Source organism: Oncorhynchus kisutch, linkage group LG13 (genome assembly GCF_002021735.2).
Source record: "Oncorhynchus kisutch isolate 150728-3 linkage group LG13, Okis_V2, whole genome shotgun sequence".
Classification (NCBI taxonomy): domain Eukaryota; kingdom Metazoa; phylum Chordata; class Actinopteri; order Salmoniformes; family Salmonidae; genus Oncorhynchus; species Oncorhynchus kisutch.
The window spans coordinates 73,479,657-73,502,793 of NC_034186.2; the positions used below are offsets into that span (position 1 = coordinate 73,479,657).

A 23,137-nucleotide genomic window follows, 5' to 3' on the forward strand; every position below is an offset into this window, starting at 1 on the left:
GTGTTCCATCTATACTCACCTGGGTCTTATTCAGGAGGGAACAGCTACAGAAGTGTATAGTGCAGCACAGACATGACACTGTCGTGGGAATAATGAACCATGTCTCTATACATCCCATGTCTGTCTGCGCCGTTGCACTCCACTGAGGAAGGCCAGCAATATGGTGCAATCCCTCCAAACCAGGCAGGTAGATGTTGCCAGAAAGCACAGAATCTAAGATCAGTTTACCCACCCCAATCCCAAGAGGGAAAACAAAACTGTCCTTAGATCAGTGTAAAGGAACAACTTCATCCTACTCCAATGGGAATCAGTATAGAGACTCAGGGAAGATCTCAATTGCGTACTCATTGCATCTTCTCTCCTCGTCTCCTCCTCAAAACCCATTGGATGAGAAAGCCAGAGGACCTGCCCCTCCAAAGGGTTTTGAGAAGGAGACAAGGAAAGAGGATGCGAGGAGTATGCAATTGAGATCTTTCCATTGTAACCCACTATATGAGCCCAGCCCAGGCAGGTCTGATGCTGCAGTAGTATATCCATGTAGTGCTGCCCTCTAGTGGGAAGTCTACACCACTGGCGCTGGTCCTTGTCATTCTACACCACGCCTCCCAACTGATCTTCATTCAGAAAGATGGAACGCTGCAGTAGCTTGGGAGAGAGCAACTCTAAACACTACATCAAGGGATGGAGGCTGTGTGCATGTGTGTGCCTGTGCATGTGTGTGCCTGTGTGTGCCTGTGCCTGTGTGTGTGAAAGTAGAGCACAATTTGTAAATGCATAGGTTTAAGGTTCAGATTTCTCTTGTCATGGCATCACAGAGCAGTAGATCAAACAAACATTTAGTGTTTTTACTCTTCTACGCAGTCCTTAGTTCAACTATAGAAAATCTTATAGATGACATCATGCAGTGTGTGTGCGTTTCGTTGTGTGTCCGCGTTCGCGTGCGTTTTGGTGTACGTGCTTGCATGAGTGTGTGTGTGTGTGTGTGAGTGAGTGTGAGCACACATCACTCCGGTGGTGACAGAACAACTTTGAGTGATGTGTATATGAGAGCCTGAGGTTGATCACATCAGCACACAGTGTATTATAAGACCTGAGATTACCACTGTCTTCCTATCAGACCATATGAGGGAGGAGAGGTAAACTAGAAAAAAGTTACGAAATAAAGCACACAAGTATAATTGTATTTTGACAGGAAAGCTAATTTGCATAGGCAAGATAAAATACTGTAGGCCACCTTTTATGATTGATACCACATTAATTCAATGCATTTCTTTGTCAAATCTGACAGCCCCCCTTCCCTCATGCCTTGCGTGTTTCTGGACCCTTGCCCACCCACCCAGGGTGCTAGGAAAATGAATCCAGTTGAATGGATGTTTGGCTATTCATCAAGCCGATATGCCCACCATATTGTCCACTTTCTGAAAATAATCATCACTTACAGAACAAGCGTGTTGTTATGCTGCAATCCCAGGAAGTGGTGAGGAACTGAGATGAGTGGTGACTGGGGGAGGGGTATTCCTGTCAGCCCTGTACCTCATTTGCCGAGTGACACTTCAATTCAATTCAAGGGCTTTATTGGCATGGGAAACATGTGTTAACATTGCCAAGGCAAGTGAGGTAGACAACATACAAAGTGAATATATAAAGTGAAAAACAACAAAAATTAACAGTAAACATTACACATACAGAAGTTTCAAAACAGTAAAGACATTACAAATGTCATATTATATATATATACAGTGTTCTAACAATGTACAAATGGCTAAAGGACACAAGATAAAATAAATAAGCATAAATATGGGTTGTATTTACAATTGTGTTTGTTCTTCACTGGTTGCCCTTTTCTCGTGGCAACAGGTCACAAATCTTGCTGCTGTGATGGCACACTGTGGATTTTCACCCAGTAGATATGGGAGTTTTTCAAAATTGGATTTGTTTTCGAATTCTTTGTGGATCTGTGTAATCTGAGGGAAATATGTCTCTCTAATATCTCTCTCTCTCTCTCTCTCTCTGTCTCTCTGTCTTTCTCTCTCTCTCTCTGTCTCTCTCTATGTTTACATCTCTCTCTGCATCTCTCTCTCTGTGCCACGTGTCATGTGTAACCCAAACTGTGAGCAGTACAGCAGAGCAGGAGCTGGATCATGTGGAGAACTTCCATGAGACCAGGCTGGACCTCTCTCTACACTCTGCTTCCTTAAAGGGAGGTTCTGTACTATAGACCACTGACTGGGCTTCTGATTGTGCTTTAGAATAGTGATTACAGTTCTAATTGTCTTTAGAACATTGAATGGGGTTCCACTCTGCTTTAGAACATTGAATGGGGTTCCACTCTGCTTTAGAACATTGAATGGGGTTCCACTCTGCTTTAGAACATTGAATGGGGTTCCACTCTGCTTTAGAACAATGAATGGGATTCCACTCTGCTTTAGAACATTGAATGGGGTTCCACTCTGCTTTAGAACAATGACTATGGTTCTGCAGCTCTACAGGAAAGCAAACTGTATGAAATGTAGTTGTACCTTGACTGCTCTTGTCATCTCTTTCTCCAACACACTCTCTTTTTCTTTCTACCTTTTCCTCTGTCATGCTCTCTTTCCAGTGTGTTTCTGTCTGTCATTCTGTTGCAGTTTGTCTCTCTCTGTCTTTCTTTCCTTCTGTCTTTCTCCACTAATCCCCCCCCCCCACCTCTCTCTTTCTCTTCATCTCCTCTCTCTCTCTCTCTCTCTCTCTCTGATTAACAGTGTGTTATGGATTGCTGTGAAGTGCTACCCTGGCCTCCACTCATATAAACAGTACAGAGGCCCCTCCTTTGCCACCACTTAATGTCATTAACAGCTGGCTTTCTTAAATAGACACACACACACACAATGTTTTTACCCACACAAACGTTGCCTGTCATCATGGCAGAAGACAAAACCATAAAGATTTTAAACAAATGTAGAGTTGAGTTTGAACATGGACCTGGATACACACAAACACACATTCTGAGGGTCAGAGGCCAGTAGACACAGTTAATCAACTACAGAACCAACCTACCCAGCGCTCCCTCTCCTCTTACTCTCTCTTTCCATATCCTTTACTTACCCCACCCCCTTAACACACACTGACTATCTCTTTCTTTAGCCCCATTTATACCTGGTTTTAACAACATGCATCATCTGTCCTGATCTGGTCCACATTCTGATTGTGCCCACATTTTTAGACAGGTGTAGACGATTAACAATACGCATTGTGATCTGATCTTTCTGACCACCCCCAGAGGTAGTCAAACATGCATTGTGTCTGGATGTCTTGTCTTGTGTGTACAGTAGACAGATCTGGACAGAGAAACAATTGAAATCATCATTTTCCCACCTTCTAAAATCATTGACAGGTGGCACCATTAAATTATGACATCAATATGTCTTAAAATAAATAAATACATATTATTTTAAAAGAATAACACTCAGTTAATTTGCATACAGGGAGGGACCAGGAAATCTGGAAACAATCAGAATGTAAACAATCATGACAAAGGACCTATATTAGCACCAGGTATAAACATGTCCCTCTCTCTCTCTCTCTCTCTTCCTTTCTCTCTCTCTGTCTCTCTCTCTCTCTCTCTCTCTCTCCCACCCCCTCTCCAACACTCCCAACTTTCTCCCCTCTATTAAGTTCCAAGCTTCTTTCAATCTGAAGTGAACAACATATTCCAAACAGGTCAGACTTACTTTTCTCCTTGTTGTTATTGGTGCTGGGCTTTAGATCGTGCTTATAGCTGCATGTTGTGCTGGTTGCAGTAGTGGTGGTTAAGTAGGAGAGAGTGTTGCTGATTTTCACAGATGTCTTTTTTCCTAACATGTGTGAGCAGTTAGAGCCTGCCGTTTTAGTTCTACTGCTCAACAAGTAATGGACAGATTCTTTTGAAACTAAACATTTCTGCAGTCGATCTTAGTTTTGACGGATATGTACACACGATTAGGTTTGATCTGATTCGTAAAACAGTTTGCTGTGTTATTTAGACTATTTTGACCATGATTAGGAAATCACGGACATTGCACAGCAAAAAGTGACATCTAAGCAACTTAAATATGTTTTCTAGAGTGATAATTCACTTCAAATGAGTGTTTCTTGACTTACTAAGCTAAAATATCTCACGTCATTGGCAGATATTTGGCTTCTTTTAACCTAAAAAAGGCTAAATACAAGTCATTTATCTCATTTGAATATATTTTCAAGTCTTATTAAAATAATCTGGCAATGACGTTACATAATTTAGTTAAGTAAAAAAAAGAACATAAGTGACTTATCACTCAATATAACATATGTTTGCTTGCTTAGATGTCACTTTTTGCAGTGCGTGATGTAATGGGATATCTATCCATGTGAGGTGTGTGTAATTCTACAGCTCCTAATTCAACTGTCAGCAGTTGCTCTTGTTATTTTCCATTAGGTTCAGTGCTATGCCTTATGCTATAGATATAAGCTATAGGTTACTTCATGTGCAAGAGAAGTTTCGGTCTAGCCATTGGATATACATATCTCTGATAGTGTATGCCATTAAATATCTTTATTTTGGTTCTGTGGGACATTCCATAGGGAGCGCATGATGCTCTTTGACAGACAGAAAGTGATCCCTTCCACTGTGGTTGCCAGATCTGTCAGAAGGACGTCCCAGTGCAACATTTAAAAAGGGGCAGACAGTTCTCAGCCGTTTGACTTTGGTTTGGAGCTATAGACTGATAGCAGAGTACACACCTAATGGATTACTACACAGCAATGGAGGCTGGTGGGAGGAGCTATAGACTGATAGCAGAGTACACACCTAATGGATTACTACACAGCAATGGAGGCTGGTGGGAGGAGCTATAGACTGATAGCAGAGTACACACCTAATGGATTACTACACAGCAATGGAGGCTGGTGGGAGGAGCTATAGACTGATAGCAGAGTACACACCTAATGGATTACTACACAGCAATGGAGGCTGGTGGGAGGAGCTATAGACTGATAGCAGACTACACACCTAATGGATTACTACACAGCAATGGAGGCTGGTGGGAGGAGCTATAGACTGATAGCAGAGTACACACCTAATGGATTACTACACAGCAATGGAGGCTGGTGGGAGGAGCTATAGACTGATAGCAGAGTACACACCTAATGGATTACTACACAGCAATGGAGGCTGGTGGGAGGAGCTATAGACTGATAGCAGACTACACACCTAATGGATTACTACACAGCAATGGAGGCTGGTGGGAGGAGCTATAGACTGATAGCAGAGTACACACCTCATGGATTACTACACAGCAATGGAGGCTGGTGGGAGGAGCTATAGACTGATAGCAGAGTACACACCTCATGGATTACTACACAGCAGTGGAGGCTGGTGGGAGGAGCTATAGACTGATAGCAGAGTACACACCTAATGGATTACTACACAGCAATGGAGGCTGGTGGGAGGAGCTATAGACTGATAGCAGAGTACACACCTCATGGATTACTACACAGCAATGGAGGCTGGTGGGAGGAGCTATAGACTGATAGCAGAGTACACACCTAATGGATTACTACACAGCAATGGAGGCTGGTGGGAGGAGCTATAGACTGATAGCAGAGTACACACCTAATGGATCACTACACAGCAGTGGAGGCTGGTGGGAGGAGCTATAGACTGATAGCAGAGTACACACCTAATGGATCACTACACAGCAGTGGAGGCTGGTGGGAGGAGCTATAGACTGATAGCAGAGTACACACCTAATGGATTACTACACAGCAGTGGAGGCTGGTGGGAGGAGCTATAGACTGATAGCAGAGTACACACCTAATGGATTACTACACAGCAGTGGAGGCTGGTGGGAGGAGCTATAGACTGATAGCAGAGTACACACCTAATGGATTACTACACAGCAATGGAGGCTGGTGGGAGGAGCTATAGACTGATAGCAGAGTACACACCTCATGGATTACTACACAGCAGTAGAGGCTGGTGGGAGGAGCTATAGAGGGACGGGCTCATTGTAATGGCTGGAATGGAATTCATGGAACGGTATCAAATATATGGAAATCACGTTTGACTCCGTTCCTTTTATTCCATTCCAGTCATCCTATAGCTCCTCCTTCCCCACATTTCTATCACTTTTAGATGGTCATTCAAACTCCCAAATTCCCACGTTTAAACGGAACTGCTGTCTCCTATCCTATCACGTTGCCCCAACACAACTTTGTCCCTAACCCCTCAGGCACTTGTGTAGATGCTAGTGGATTGTATGTATAAGCAAAATATACTAACGTACCCTCCTATAGGCTAGGAGGACTTTTCATCTATTTTACTTATGTGCCTAAAGAGTAGGGGCAATGGGTTGATTTAGGATTCCAGTTTGATAGTAGAGAAGACACTTAGGATCAAGTCTTTCTCTTTTCACCTGCTGTCTGACTGGCTGTGCCCCAACCTGGGAGCTGTCCATGGTACTCACTCCACCGCCCTGTCCCCTGATGTGGGACCTATCCCTGGGACACTCAATCTGTCCACCACCACTATCTGCTGTCTGACTGGCTGTGCCCCAACCTGGGAGCTGTCCATGGGACTCACTCCACCGCCCTGTCCCCTGATGTGGGACCTATCCCTGGGACACTCAATCTATCCACCACCACTATCTGCACTCGCCATTAATTGCCACCCAGGGCTGAATTATCTCACTCACTCACTCACTCAAGCTCATCTCCTCCTAGATGTGTTTGGATCAACAGAAACTACACAGAGAGCCAGGACACACACACACACACACACACACAAAACATTCATGGTATCTGCGGGTATACAGTTGAAGTCGGAAGTTTGCATAAACCTTAGCCAAATACATTTAAACTCAGTTTTTCACAATTCCTGAACCAGACTTGTGAAGGTCTTTACTGATTTCTTTTGATTTTGCCATGATGTCAAGCAAAGAGGCACTGAGTTTGAAGGTAGGCCTAGAAATATACCCACAGGTACACCTCCAATTGACTAAACTTATGTCAATTAGCCTATCAGAAGCTTCTGAAGCCATGACATAATTTTCTGGAATTTTCCAAGCTGTTTAAAGGCACAGTCAACTTAGTGTATGTAAACTTTTAAAATCCACCTCTCTAAAAACAAGTCTCTCACCGTTGTCGCCTGCTATAGACCACCCTCTGCCCCCAGTTGTGCTCTGGACACCATATGTGAACTGATTGCCCCCCATCTATCTTCAGAGCTCGTGCTGCTAGGCGACCTAAACTGGAACATGCTTAACACCCCAGCCATCCTACAATCTAAACTTGATGCCCCCAATCTCACACAAATGATCAATGAACCTACCAGGTATCTCCCCAAAGCCTTAAACACGGGCACCCTCATAGATATCATCCTAACCAACTTGCCCTCTAAATACACCTCTGCTGTCTTCAACCAAGATCTCAGCGATCACTGCCTCATTGCCTGCATCCGTAACGGGTCAGCAGTCAAACGACCTCCACTCGTCACTGTAAAACGCTCCCTGAAACACTTCAGCGAGCAGGCCTTTCTAATAGACCTGGCCGGGGTATCCTGGACGGATATTGATCTCATCCCGTCAGTAGAGGATGCCTGGATATTTAAAAAAAAGCCTTCCTAACCATCTTAAATAAACATGCCCCATTGAAGAAATTTAGAACCAGGAACAGATATAGCCCTTGGTTCTCCCCAGACCTGACTGCCCTTAACCAACACAAAAACATCCTATGGCGTTCTGCATTAGCATCGAACAGCCCCCGTGATATGCAGCTGTTCAGGGAAGCTAGAAACCATTATACACAGGCAGTTAGAAAAGCCAAGGCTAGCTTTTTCAAGCAGAAATTTGCTTCCTGCAACACTAACTCAAAAAGGTTCTGGGACACTGTAAAGTCCATGGAGAATAAGAACACCTCCTCCCATCTGCCCACTGCACTGAAGATAGGAAACACTGTCACCACTGATAAATCCACCATAATTGAGAATTTCAATAAGCATTTTTCTACGGCTGGCCATGCTTTCCACCTGGCTACTCCTATCCCGGTCAACAGCACTGCACTCCCAACAGCAACTCGCCCAAGCCTTCCCCATTTCTCCTTCTCCCAAATCCGTTCAGCTGATGTTCTGAAAGAGCTGCAAAATCTGGACCCCTACAAATCAGCCGGGCTAGACAATCTGGACCCTTTCTTTCTAAAATTATCTGCCGAAATTGTTGCCACCCCTATTACTAGCCTGTTCAACCTCTCTTTCGTGTCGTCTGAGATTCCCAAAGATTGGAAAGCAGCTGGGGACACACTCTTGACCCAAACTGCTACAGACCTATATCTATCCTACCATGCCTTTCTAAGGTATTCGAAAGCCAAGTCAACAAACAGATTACCGACCATTTCGAATCTCACCATACCTTCTCTGCTATTCAATCTGGTTTCAGAGCTGGTCATGGGTGCACCTCAGCCACGCTCAAGGTCCTAAACGATATCTTAACCGCCATCGATAAGAAACATTACTGTGCAGCTGTATTCATTGATCTGGCCAAGGCTTTCGACTCTGTCAATCACCACATCCTCATCGGCAGACTCGACAGCCTTCTCAAATGATTGCCTCGCCTGGTTCACCAACTACTTCTCTGATAGAGTTCAGTGTGTCAAATCGGAGGGTCTGCTGTTCAGGACCTCTGGAAGTCTCTATGGGGGTGCCACAGGGTTCAATTCTTGGACCGACTCTCTTCTCTGTATACATCAATGAGGTCGCTCTTGCTGCTGGTGAGTCTCTGATCCACCTCTACGCAGACGACACCATTCTGTATACTTCTGGCCCGTCTTTGGACACTGTGTTAACAACCCTCCAGGCAAGCTTCAATGCCATACAACTCTCCTTCCGTGGCCTCCAATTGCTCTTAAATACAAGTAAAACTAAATGCATGCTCTTCAACCGATCGCTACCTGCACCTACCCGCCTGTCCAACATCACTACTCTGGACGGCTCTGACTTAGAATACGTGGACTACTACAAATACTTAGGTGTCTGGTTAGACTGTAAACTCTCCTTCCAGACCATATCAAACATCTCCAATCCAAAGTTAAATCTAGAATTGGCTTCCTATTTCGCAACAAAGCATCCTTCACTCATGCTGCCAAACATACCCTTGTAAAACTGACCATCCTACCAATCCTCGACTTTGGCGATGTCATTTACAAAATAGCCTCCAATACCCTACTCAACAAATTGGATGCAGTCTATCACAATGCAATCCGTTTTGTCACCAAAGTCCCATATACTACCCACCATTGCGAACTGTACGCTCTCGTTGGCTGGCCCTCGCTTCATACTCGTCGCCAAACCCACTGGCTCCATGTCATCTACAAGACCCTGCTAGGTAAAGTCCCCCCTTATCTCAGCTCGCTGGTCACCATAGCATCTCCCACCTGTAGCACACGCTCCAGCAGGTATATCTCTCTGTTCACCCCCAAAACCAAATCTTTCTTTGGCCGCCTCTCCTTCCAGTTCTCTGCTGCCAATGACTGGAACGAACTACAAAAATCTCTGAAACTGGAAACACTAGCTTTAAGCACCAACTGTCAGAGTAGCTCACAGATTACTGCACCTGTACATAGCCCACCTATAATTTAGCCCAAACAACTACCTCTTTCCCAACTGTATTTATTTATTTAATTAATTAATTTTGCTCCTTTGCACCCCATTATTTTTATTTCTACTTTGCACATTCTTCCATAGCAAAACTACCATTCCAGTGTTTTACTTGCTATATTGTATTTACTTTGCCACCATGGCCTTTTTTGCCTTTATCTCCCTTCTCACCTCATTTGCTCACATTGTATATAGACTTGTTTATACTGTATTGACTGTATGTTTGTTTTACTCCATGTGTAACTCTGTGTCGTTGTATCTGTCGAACTGCTTTGCTTTATCTTGGCCAGGGTGCAGTTGTAAATGAGAACTTGTTCTCAACTTTCCTACCTAGTTAAATAAAGGTGAAATAAAATAAAATACAACTTCTGATCCACTGGAATTGTGATACAGTGAATTATAAGTGAAATAATCTGTCTGTAAACAATTGTTGGAAAAATTACTTGTGTCATGCACAAACTAGATGTCCTAATCGACATGTCAAAACTATAGTTTGTTAACAAGAAATGTGTGGAGTGGTTGAAAAATGAGTTTTAATGACTACAACCTAAGTGTATGTAAACTTCTGACTTCAACTGTACATTACACTCAGTGTAATGCAGAATATTTCTTTCAGAGAGGGTATTAATAGCAACCTGCGAGGAGGATCTGTAGGGGCGGACCCAGGGATACCTGGCTGGGATATTGGTCGGCGTCTGGTGAAATCAATAGCCTTTCCTTATGGCTGTCTGGCCCAGAGCCAGCACAGTTCCTAATGGAGGATTCAACACTCACCTTAACCCTGACAGCAGTCTGCTCTAATAGCTTGTATCTGGCTCATACTCTCTCTGGTGTATAGGACAGCAACAAAAACATGTCCAATCCAGGCAGTTCTTTAATAAGAAGAATGATGAAATGATTTGGTGGGTGCTTGTATTTGTACTATTTCACACATGTATGAATTGGAAATGTGTGTTTTTACATTTCCCAACTCCCCCTGAGACACCTTCAGAATGGGGTCACAGCCAGCTATTGTTAAGGCACATTAACAGGGGAGTTGGGATATTGCCTTGCTCAAAGGCACATTAACATATGTTCTTTTCACCTTGTCACTGCAGGGATCCAAACTAGCGACTTTTACAGTTACTGTCCCAACGCTCTAACCACTAGGCTACCTGCTGTATCTAGGCTTGTACTCTGCTGCATAGGGCAGCAACAAAGGATCTCTACTCCTGGCAGACTGGCAGTTTTATCCACAGAGAGATCAGTGTTGGCCCAAGTGTTTTTTCCCACCTGAACTTGATCCCCCTTTTTAGGGAATCATCATCTCTCTTGTTACGGATGGGGACAAAGAGGGTGTTGTCGTTGTTAACCGTTTTTTCTTCTTCTTTCCTTGTTTTCATTCAGGTGTTCCAGTATCTCCCATCTTGTCTACTCCCTTACTGAACCATCCATCTCTCTCTCCCCTTTCCTCCTCCCATTCTCCATTCTTCATCCCCACATCCACCTCTGAACTGCTGTTATCTGTGTCTCTACCTTCCTTCTGTCTTCAACCTTCCTTTCTTCTTTTTGGGGTTCACCCCCCTTCAATTATTTCCCTGCTTCTCTCTCTTCACCCTCTTTCCCATCCTCTTCCCTCTTTCCCTCCCTTCCTCTCTCCATCCGGGCCTCTGTCGGCCTCTGGTAGAGGTCACCATGTGGGCCAACTACATTGTCCAGCCGGAGGAGGATGGCCGTATGGGGGTGGTAGGAGCAGGACCCCATGGGGGCCTGGCAGGGGTGAAGGGAGTTGGGCGTGCTACAAGGCGGACCCCTAGGATGAGTGACAGCCAGGAGGGGAAGATCAAGCTGGCGTTCTTTGTGGCCATTGTGGGCGTGACCCTGACAGTGCTGGGGGTGGGAACAGAGTTCTGGGTGGAGCTGGCCACGCCCAAGACCTGGAGTAACAACCAGACGTGTCAGACAGCCCACTACGGCCTGTGGAAGGGGTGTACCCGCACCCTGTGGGTGGACGACATCAACCCCGAGAGAGAGAGCTGTGGCCCCGCTGACCTGCCCGGAGGTGAGGAACCTGTCTGTCTGTTGCATTAGGGCAGGCCATGAGTTGATTTTGGGGACAGGCTAGTTAATATCCTTAGGGTCTCATTTTGATGACAACTGTAAAAATGGGTTCTGACTAGAGGGAGTAAAGCTACGACCGCAAGGGATTTTTTCGTAACAGGTTAGGAGAATGTGCGCAGCAGGTTAGGATAATTAATGTGGCAGGTTAGGAGACTTTGGTTGAGGTTAGGAAAAGGGTTAAGGTTAGCTAAAATGCTCTCCTAACCTGCTACGAAAAACCTCTTCCGGTCATAGCTGGACTCCCTCAAATCACAACCGCAGAAATGGAGTTAAAGATGGAGTCAACTGGGACACTGATTTCATGACCAACTCCTGATTGCACTGTAGTGCTGTGTGTGTTAGTTAGGGCTTCCTCCCCTTCCTCTGTAATGATCTGTAAACATAGGATAGGTGGAAGCAATGTGTTGGATGTCTCCCAGGAATTTGCATCAATATGTGGGTGTGTGTATACATGTGTATATTGTATGTATGCGTGTGCATGCACTTGTGTGTATGTGTGTGTGCACGTGTGCTTATGCAAACGTGTGTGACTAGGAGGCGTGTATGCCAGCTTTGCTGCGTGTGTATCTGGGTCATCCTACAGATAATGTGCAAATTGAGTCCTTAAAGGAATACTGCTTTGAAATGGAGCCAGTCTGAATTTGACAAATCTGAATGTGGTTACTGGTCTGTCTGTTAGTTATCTAGCTATAGGCATCAGATTTGTATAATCATTGGTGAGTCAGAAAAGGATGTTTCCAGTATCCTTGTAAAGATCCAAACTTTCAGTGTGTTTATATAAGACAGACGCTTCCCTTTTACTGCATGATGGAGCTTCGTCTTTCGGAATATTTCAATGGATTATTATTTCATTTAAATTTATTTTAGTTTTAGAATTTTCATTTATTGAATTATCAGTCCGAAATATATTTTGATTGCAGGAATTCGTCATTATATTAAACATTTAACTTTTTAGATTTCAGGAAAAGAAAGCTAATAAACTACGATTTTCAGCCACTTCCTCCATCCTGTACTGTTACGTTCCTCCATGTAAGTCTGTTATCTGTGGAATGACCCGTTTCTGTCTGTAGGGATCGTCCAGTGGTGGATGAATGCAGGTATTAAAGCACTTGTCCCACAGAGGGGGCCAGACAGGGCCTACGGTAGGATGAGGTAGCCATCTCCTGTATTCGTGCTTTATCTGCCAGAGTAGTCTGATATTCAGCCAGGCTAGCAGTGGTTGGCTTTGATACACGACCAATGATGTATGTATTGTTTTTAATAGGATGTATATATATTTGACATTGTATAAATATAAAATTGATGTATTTCATTTTGCAGTCTTGATTTAGCTTGTTTTATTAGGATGGATGAATCCTATGAATGTTCATATCTATTACAATGTAGATTACACGCTATATCCATCTGGTGCATTGTTTATCAGCCTCCGGTATTTTAGAGGGCTGATTCACCTTGGATGTCTAGTCGATAAACATCTATGTCTGACTCACCTTGTGTGTCTTGTCTAGCAGATAAACATCTGTGTTTACGATGACGGTCTGTGTGTTGGAGTCGAGTCAGTATCTATTCTGACACTTCCTCGTCTCCTTGCGTCAAAACACTGTTGGCCCACAGCGCCTGACAGACAGGCTCTGCTGTGTGTGTGTGTGGACTTCTCATGTTTGGAGAAAAACAACTGTTTCTCCGTCTGTGCGTCTCTATTTCACATTCATGTTTACATGCCCCTGGCGCCTGTCCCTGGGAAACAACATCACAGTCATTCTCTGTCACTGTCTGTCAGTGCCAGACCAACTAATACATCATACATCACTCACTGCTACTGTACATTACCATAACCTCTGACTAACTGACTAAGCCACTCAGAGGTGGACTAGTGGACAGGTGGACAGGAGTACAGGTGGACAGGTGGAGAGCTTGATAGGTAGATCTCACTATAAATCTGTGGTTATAATATACAGGTTTCCTGTAACGCACCAGTGTTGCAGACAGAATAGCATTAAGGTTGATAGGAGAGTCTACTGTATGTGTTTGTACTTGTGTGTGTGTTTGGTTTTACTATACTTGTGATGACCAGAAGTCAAACAAGGAAACATGTTATTTTAGGCTAAGGTTTAGGGGTAGGGTTTGGGGTTAAGGTTTGGGAAAATAGGATTTGGAATGGGAATCAGTTGTTTGGTCACCACATGGATAGTAAAACTAACATGTGTGTGTGTTTGTGGGTCCCTCTGCGTCTCTGACCACACAGAGTATGCAGGGGTGACTACCAGACAGGGGGATCGAGGAAGAACAGCAGAGGATGAGAGAATATATATAAAAGACAGAGAGAGAGAGGAAGAGCAGCAGACGAGAAAATATATACAAAAGACAGAGAGAGAGAGAGAGAGAGAGGGAGAGAGAGAGAGAGAGAGAGAGAGAGAGGGAGAGAGGGAGAGAGAGAGAGAGAGAGAGAGAGGGGGGAGAGAGGGAGAGAGAGAGGGGGAGAGAGGGAGAGAGAGAGAGAGAGGGAGAGAGGGAGAGAGGGAGAGAGAGAGAGAGAGAGAGAGAGAGGGAGAGAGAGAGAGAGAGAGGGAGAGAGAGAGAGAGAGAGAGAGAGAGGAAGAGCAGCAGAGGATGAGAAATATATACAAAAGACAGAGAGAGAGAGAGAGAGGGAGAGAGGGAGAGAGAGAGAGAGAGAGAGAGAGAGAGAGAGAGAGGAAGAGCAGCAGAGGATGAGAAAATATATACAAAAGACAGAGAGAGAGAGAGAGAGAGGGAGAGAGGGAGAGAGAGAGAGAGAGAGAGAGAGAGGAAGAGCAGCAGAGGATGAGAAAATATATACAAAAGACAGAGAGAGAGAGAGAGAGAGAGAGGGAGAGAGGGAGAGAGAGAGAGAGAGAGAGAGAGGGAGAGAGGGAGAGAGAGAGAGAGAGAGAGAGAGAGAGAGAGAGAGAGAGAGAGAGGAAGAGAAAATATATGCAAAAGACAGAGAGAGAGAGAGAGAGAGGGAGAGAGGGAGAGAGAGAGAGAGAGAGAGAGAGAGAGGAAGAGCAGCAGAGGATGAGAAAATATATACAAAAGACAGAGAGAGAGAGAGAGAGAGAGGACGAGCAGTAGAGGACGAGAAAATATATATAAAAGACAGAAAGAGAGAGGACGAGCAGCAGAGGATGAGAGAATATACATAAAAGAGAGAGGATGAGCAGCAGAGGATGAGAGAATATACATAAAGAGAGAGAGAGGGATGAGCAGCAGAGGATGAGAGAATATACATAAAAGAGAGAGAGGATGAGCAGCAGAGGACGAGAGAATATACATAAAAGAGAGAGAGAGGATGAGCAGCAGAGGACGAGAGAATATACATAAAAGAGAGAGAGAGAGAAAGAGAGAGAGAGGATGAGCAGCAGAGGACGAGAGAATATACATAAAAGAGAGAGAGAGAGAAAGAGAGAGAGAGGATGAGCAGCAGAGGACGAGAGAATATACATAAAAGAGAGAGAGAGAGGATGAGCAGCAGAGGACGAGAGAATATACATAAAAGAGAGAGAGAGAGAAAGAGAGAGAGAGGATGAGCAGCAGAGGACGAGAGAATATACATAAAAGAGAGAGAGAGAGAAAGAGAGAGAGAGGATGAGCAGCAGAGGACGAGAGAATATACATAAAAGAGAGAGAGAGGATGAGCAGCAGAGGACGAGAGAATATACATAAAAGAGAGAGAGAGGATGAGCAGCAGAGGACGAGAGAATATACATAAAGACAGAGAGAGGATGAGCAGCAGAGGACGAGAGAATATACATAAAAGACAGAGAGAGGATGAAGCAGCAGAGGACGAGAGAATATACATAAAAGAGAGAGAGAGAGAGGAAGAGCAGCAGAGGACGAGAGAATATATATAAAAGACAGAGAGGAAGAGTGTCTATCTAATGCAGTATTAACCAAGCCCCTGTGATCCCCTCTCTTTTCCTTCTTTCATCTCGTTCACCTCCCTCTCCATCTGTTTCCCTCTTTCTCTTTGTTCCCACCCCTCCCTCCATCTGCCCACTCTATCACTCCCTATCTCTCCTTCCCCCTCTTTCTCATGTTCTCTGCGCTCTCTCCTTCTTTGTCTCTTCCTCCCTACAAATGTCTTGCTTTCTCTCCTTCCCCTCCACCTGCCCCCTCTTTCTATCTGTCCTTCTCCCTCTCTTCCATCCCCCCTCGCTCTCACCTCTCTCGTGGCACCATATGTGCTGTGGATGTGCTGTGGATGTGGGACTGTGTAGAGCAGTGAGCAGTGTTTCTCTTGGTGCTCCCACCACACAAGAGATAAAATGTGTCTTCATGTCTAGGAGGACAGAGGCGATGGATGCACAGGGACCAGCAATATACTGTGTGTGTGATGTTCACTCTCTGTTTCTCTTCTCAGAATCCAACTGCACTTACTTCAAATTCTTCACCAATGGAGACAACGCAGTCATATTTATGAAGACAACCCACAAGAGTAAGTCAGCATCTTAAGTCTCGCCTCTGCCGCCTCCTCCTCCTTCTCTCCCTCTCTCCCTCTCTCCTCCTCCTTCTCTCCCTCTCTCCCCCTCCTTCTCTCCCTCTCACCTTCTCTCCCTCTCTCCTCCTCCTTCTCTCCCCCTCCTTCTCTCCCTCTCTCCTCCTCCTTCTCTCCCCCTCCTTCTCTCCCTCTCTCCCCCTCCTTCTCTCCCCCTCCTTCTCTCCCTCTATCCCCCTCCTTCTCTCCCTCTCACCTTCTCTCCCTCTCTCCTCCTCCTTCTCTCCCCCTCCTTCTCTCCCCCTCCTTCTCTCCCTCTCTCCCCCTCCTTCTCTCCCCCTCCTTCTCTCCCTCTATCCTCCTCCTTCTCTCCCCCTCCCTCTCTCCCTCTCTCCCCCTCCTTCTCTCCCTCCTCCTTCTCTCCCCCTCCTTCTCTCCCTCTCTCCCCCTCCTTCTCTCCTCCTCCTTCTCTCCCCCTCCTTCTCTCCCTCTCTCCCCCTCCTTCTCTCCCTCTCACCTTCTCTCCCTCTCCCCTCTCTCTCCTTCTCACTGTGCTGTATTTAGTCCCTGTGATGTCACTCTCAGATGCACAATGCTCACTGAGGTGTAACTCTGCCCTCCCTCATTCTCCCCTGTCTTCCTCTCCAACACCTCTTCACTCTTTCTCTAACCACTTCTCCCTCTATTCACTTCCTCTCCATCCCTCTCTCCTCCTTCTCTCATTCGGTCTCTTTCACCTCCCCTTCTATCCCGCCTCTCTCTCCCACCTCCCCAGACCTGAACATAGCGGCTGCTATCCTAGCAATGATAGCTTTGTCTATGATGGTGATGGGAGCAATCTGTATCACCATGTCCCTCAGTAAAGGAGTACCCTTCTTCCTCAAGCCCGCCTCCTTCTGCTTCATCCTATCAGGTAAGGGGAAATAGACTACAAAGAGAGCAGCCACTATTCTGGGTGTAGACTTAGACCTCCCTGTAGGGAAATAAACAATCAAAAATGTACAGTAAACATTACGCTCGCAAAAGTTTCAACAGAATAAAGACATTTCAAATGTCATATTATGTCTATATACAGTCGTGGCCAAAAGTCTGCTACCTCAGTGTCTTTAGATATTTTTGTCAGATGTTACTATGGAATACTGAAGTATAATTACAAGCATTTCGTAAGGCTTTTATTGACACTTACATGAAGTTGATGCAAAGAGTCAATATTTGCAGTGTTGACCCTTCTTTTTCAAGACCTCTGCAATCTGCCCTGGCATGCTGTCAATTAACTTCTGGGCCACATCCCGACTGATGGCAGCCCATTCTTGCATAATCAATGCTTGGAGTTTGTCAGAATTTGTGGGTTTTTGTTAGTCCACCCGCCTCTTGAGGATTGACCCAAAATATCAATGTTTTGTTCCCCGAGTCACTTAGTTATCACTTTTGCCTAATGACAAGGTGCTCCATCATGCTGGAAAAGGCATTGTTCGTCACCAAACTGCTCCTGGATGGTTGGGAGAAGTTGCTCTTGGAGGATGTGTTGGTACCATTCTTTATTCATGACTGTGTTCTTAGGCAAAATTGTGAGTGAGCCCACTCCCTTGGCTGAGAAGCAACCCCACACATGAATGGTCTCAGGATGCTTTACTGTCTTCTCCGGACAAGCTTTTCTCCGGGTGCCCCAAACAATCGGAAAGGAGATTCAGCAGAGATAATGACTTTACCCCAGTCCTCAGCAGTCCAATCCCTGTACCTTTTGCAGAATATCAGTCTGTCCCTGATGTTTTTCCTGGAGATAAGTGGTTTCTTTGCTGCCCTTCCTGACACCAGGCCATCCTGCAAAAGTCTTCGCCTCACTGTGCATGCAGATGCACTCACACCTGCCTGCTGCCATTCCTGAGCAAGCTCTGTACTGGTGGTGCCCCGATCCCGCAGCTGAATCAACTTTAGGAGACGGTCCTGGCGCTTGCTGGACTTTCTTGGGCGCCCTGAAGCCTTCTTCACAACAATTAAACCGATCTCCTTGAAGTTCTTGATTATCCGATAAATGGTTGATTTAGGTGCAATCTTACTGGCAGCAATATCCTTGCCTGTGAAGCCCTTTTTGTGCAAAGCAATGATGACGGCATGTGTTTCCTTGCAGGTAACCATGTTTGACAGAGGAAGAACAATGATTCCAAGCACCACCCTCCTTTTGAAAATTCCAGTCTGTTATTCGAACTCAATCAGCATGACAGAGTGATCTCCAGCCTTGTCCTCGTCAACACTCGCACCTGTGTTAACGAGAGAATCACTGACATGATGTCAGCTGGTCCTTTTGTGGCAGGGCTGAAATGCAGTGGAAATGTATTTTTTTTAGGATTCAGTTCATTAGCATGGCAAAGAGGGACTTTGCAATTAATTGCAATTCATCTGATCACTCTTCATAACATTCTGGAGTATATGCAAATTGCCATCATACAAACTGAGGCAGCAGACTTTGTGAAAATGAATGTGTCATTCTCAAAACTTTTGGCCACGACTGTACAGTATTGTAATTATGTGCAAAATACAAAATGGAAAATGAATACACATAAATATAGGTCGTATTTACAATAGTGTTTGTTCTTCACTGGTTGCCTTTTTCTTGTGGCAACAGTTCACAAATCTTGCTGCTGTGATGGCTCACTGTGGTAGTTCACCCAATAGATATGGGAGTTTATCAAAATTGCATTTGTTTTTCAAATTCTTTGTGGGTCTGTGTAATCTGAGGGAAACATGTGTCTCTAAAATTGGCATACATTTGGCAGGTCAGGAAGTGCAGCTCAGTTTCCACGTCATTTTGTGGGCAGTGTACACATTGTCTGTCTTCTCTTCAGAGCCAGGTCTGCCTACGGCACCCTCTCTCAATCGCAAGGCTATGCTCACTGAGTCTGTACATTGTCAAAGATTTCCTTATTTTTGGGTCAGTAATAGTGGTCAGGTATTCTGCCACTGTGTACTCTCTGTTTAGTGCCAAACACCACTCCAGTTTGCTCGATGTTTTTGTAAATTCTTTCCAATGTGTCACGTAATTATCTTTTTGTTTTCTCATGATTTGGTTGGGGACAGAAGCACCAGATCATCAGGAAACAGTAGACATTTGACTTCAGATTCTAGTAGGGTGAGGCCAGGTGCTGCAGACTGTTCTCGTCAATTCTTTGATGTACAGTGCCTTGCGAAAGTATTCGGCCCCCTTGAACCTTGCGACCTTTTGCCACATTTCAGGCTTCAAACATGAAGATATAAAACTGTATTTTTTTGTGAAGAATCAACAACAAGTGGGACACAATCATGAAGTGGAACGACATTTATTGGATATTTCAAACTTTTTTAACAAATCAAAAACTGAAAAATTGGGCTTGCAGAATTATTCAGCCCCTTTACTTTCAGTGTAGCAAACTCTCTCCAGAAGTTCAGTGAGGATCTCTGAATGATCCAATGTTGACCTAAATGACTAATGATGATAAATACAATCCACCTGTGTGTAATCAAGTCTCCGTATAAATGCACCTGCACTGTGATAGTCTCAGAGGTCCATTAAAAGCGCAGAGAGCATCATGAAGAACAAGGAACACACCAGGCAGGTCCGAGATACTGTTGTGAAGAAGTTTAAAGCCGGATTTGGATACAAAAAGATTTCCCAAGCTTTAAACATCCCAAGGAGCACTGTGCAAGCGATAATATTGAAATGGAAGGAGTATCAGACCACTGCAAATCTACCAAGACCTGGCCGTCCCTCTAAACTTTCAGCTCATACAAGGAGAAGACTGATCAGAGATGCAGCCAAGAGGCCCATGATCACTCTGGATGAACTGCAGAGATCTACAGCTGAGGTGGGAGACTCTGTCCATAGGACAACAATCAGTCGTATATTGCACAAATCTGGCCTTTATGGAAGAGTGGCAAGAAGAAAGACATTTCTTAAAGATATCCATAAAAAGTGTCGTTTAAAGTTTGCCACAAGCCACCTGGGAGACACACCAAACATGTGGAAGAAGGTGCTCTGGTCAGATGAAACCAAAATTGAACTTTTTGGCCACAATGCAAAACGTTATGTTTGGCGTAAAAGCAACACAGCTCATCACCCTGAACACACCATCCCCACTGTCAAACATGGTGGTGGCAGCATCATGGTTTGGGCCTGCTTTTCTTCAGCAGGGACAGGGAAGATGGTTAAAATTGATGGGAAGATGGATGGAGCCAAATACAGGACCATTCTGGAAGAAAACCTGATGGAGTCTGCAAAAGACCTGAGACTTGGACGGAGATTTGTCTTCCAACAAGACAATGATCCAAAACATAAAGCAAAATCTACAATGGAATGGTTCAAAAATAAACATATCCAGGTGTTAGAATGGCCAAGTCAAAGTCCAGACCTGAATCCAATCGAGAATCTGTGGAAAGAACTGAAAACTGCTGTTCACAAATCCTCTCCATCCAACCTCACTGAACCCGAGCTGTTTTGCAAGGAGGAATGGTAAAAAATGTCAGTCTCTCGATGTGCAAAACTGATAGAGACATACCCCAAGCGACTTACAGCTGTAATCGCAGCAAAAGGTGGCGCTACAAAGTATTAACTTAAGGGGGCTGAATAATTTTGCACTCCCAATTTTTCTGTTTTTGATTTGTTAAAAAAGTTTGAAATATCCAATAAATGTCGTCCCACTCCATGATTGTGTCCCACTTGTTGTTGATTCTTCACAAAAAAATACAGTTTTATATCTTTATGTTTGAAGCCTGAAATGTGGCAAAAGGTCGCAAAGTTCAAGGGGGCCGAATACTATCGCAAGGCACTGTATATGTTGAAGAGGGTCGGAGTTAAGCTGCATCCCTGTCTCACCCCCCAGCCCTGTGGAAAGAAATGTGTTTTTTTGCCAATTTTAACTGCACATTTGTTGCTTGTGTACATGGATTTATAATGTTGTATGTTTTTCCCTCAACACCACATCCATCAATTTGTATAGCTCTCTCTTTCTCACTCTCTCTCCCCTCACACCTCCTCTCCGTCTCACCTACCTACTCCCCTCCCTCCCTCCCTCCCTCCCTCCCTCCCTCCCTCCCTCCCTCCCTCCCTCCCTCCCTCCCTCCCTCCCTCAGGTCTACTGGTCCTGCTGTCTATACTGGTGTTTCACCAGTCAGTGCTGGCCCTGTTGTCATCTGACCACTCCATACCGCTCCACCACGAGCTTTCCTGGTCCATTGCCTGTGTGGGCTTCGCTGGGGCCATCCTCATCATGGGGGGGATCCTTTTCCTGATCCTCTCCCTCCCTTATAGCCCATGGGAAAAATGTCTGCCTCAACGCAACAGCAGCACTACCTAGCACATGGGAGGCCCAAAAGCTGTGGGGAAAAAATTGAGTCGCAATCAGGATCGCAATCAAACTCCAGTCCTCGAGGGAAGCACTGTCTACTGGCTTTAGTTGTCAAGTATAAATCAGACACTGATCAGAACAATTACAACCAGTAGACACTGATGCCACCCAGGAGTTGAGTTGGAGACCCCTGTTTATATTGTCAGTTATATTGTCAAACTAGACTGAAAGACTGACTAACTTGTAGGTCGACACAGTGTTTACTTAATGCAATAACAATGATGCTCACTAACTGTGCCTTGAACTCTACAAGCCTGCCCTAAAGCCTGCGACCTTACCAGAAAACACTACGTAGACCACAACTTCTCCACGTTTTGTCATCATGACCAACCTATAGCTTTTAGAAGTTTCTGATGACCTACCAAAGAACAAGCAATGTTTCTAAGCAGAACACTGCGTAGACCACAACTTCCCCACTTTTTGGCATCATGACCAACCTATAGCTTTTAGAAGTTTCTGATGACCTACCAAAGAACAAGCAATGTTTCTAAGCAGAACCAGGGGGGTAATGCTGGGTTAAACAAAACCAAAGCATGGATTGATGTCTTAACGTGTCCATTGACTGCTAACAGGGTAAGGAAACCAATATGTCATTTAGTTATTGAACTAGTTCTTTAAACACAACGCCAACCACACTGTAGTTGTAGATAAAGACCCAGCAGTGGGGTGCAGCATCCTGTCTGTACTATGAACTATGTACTAACCATTACTTATTGATAGTGTTACTTAGCCAATGAAATGGTAACATGGTAACCGTGGTAACATGTAGGTCACTACCGTTGCTAAGGGAGGAGATGCTATATTGTTTCCAGGAAGTGGCATAGCCATCCCTGCTACATGAAACGCCTTGCAGGTTGTCACTATTAATCTATTATGAATGATTATGACGTCTTACACTTAATACCTATAAATAATATATGATCTATTTATTATCTACACATTGTCCACATGAATGAATGCTGTTTTTACGTAAGAATGTGTGAATGATTTAATGTATGTATGGAAGATAAAGATTTATATTTGAGAGTGTATTGTATAGACTCACTTTACAAGCACAGCTCTGTACAGTGCCTTGCGAAAGTATTCGGCCCCCTTGAACTTTGCGACCTTTTGCCACATTTCAGGCTTCAAACATAAAGATATAAAACTGTATTTTTTTGTGAAGAATCAACAACAAGTGGGACACAATCATGAAGTGGAACGACATTTATTGGATATTTCAAACTTTTTTAACAAATCAAAAACAGAAAAATTGGGAGTGCAAAATTATTCAGCCCCCTTAAGTTAATACTTTGTAGCGCCACCTTTTGCTGCGATTACAGCTGTAAGTCGCTTGGGGTATGTCTCTATCAGTTTTGCACATCGAGAGACTGAAATGTTTTCCCATTCCTCCTTGCAAAACAGCTCGAGCTCAGTGAGGTTGGATGGAGAGCATTTGTGAACAGCAGTTTTCAGTTCTTTCCACAGATTCTCGATTGGATTCAGGTCTGGACTTTGACTTGGCCATTCTAACACCTGGATATGTTTATTTTTGAACCATTCCATTGTAGATTTTGC

At 44.5% G+C, this 23,137-nt stretch overlaps 1 protein-coding gene across 1 annotated transcript; it reads left to right on the forward strand.

Annotated features, from left to right (window-relative positions):
• The first annotated feature begins 3,594 nt into the window (after positions 1–3,594).
• On the forward strand, positions 3,595–22,721 carry LOC109868243 (voltage-dependent calcium channel gamma-6 subunit-like). Its single transcript, XM_031787265.1, has 5 exons — positions 3,595–3,699; positions 11,030–11,684; positions 16,128–16,202; positions 16,978–17,115; positions 21,306–22,721. Exons 2-5 carry the CDS (start codon positions 11,318–11,320, stop codon positions 21,527–21,529), a joined length of 804 nt encoding a protein of 267 aa, XP_031643125.1. The 5' UTR covers positions 3,595–3,699; positions 11,030–11,317; the 3' UTR covers positions 21,530–22,721.
• Positions 22,722–23,137: the final 416 nt, after the last annotated feature.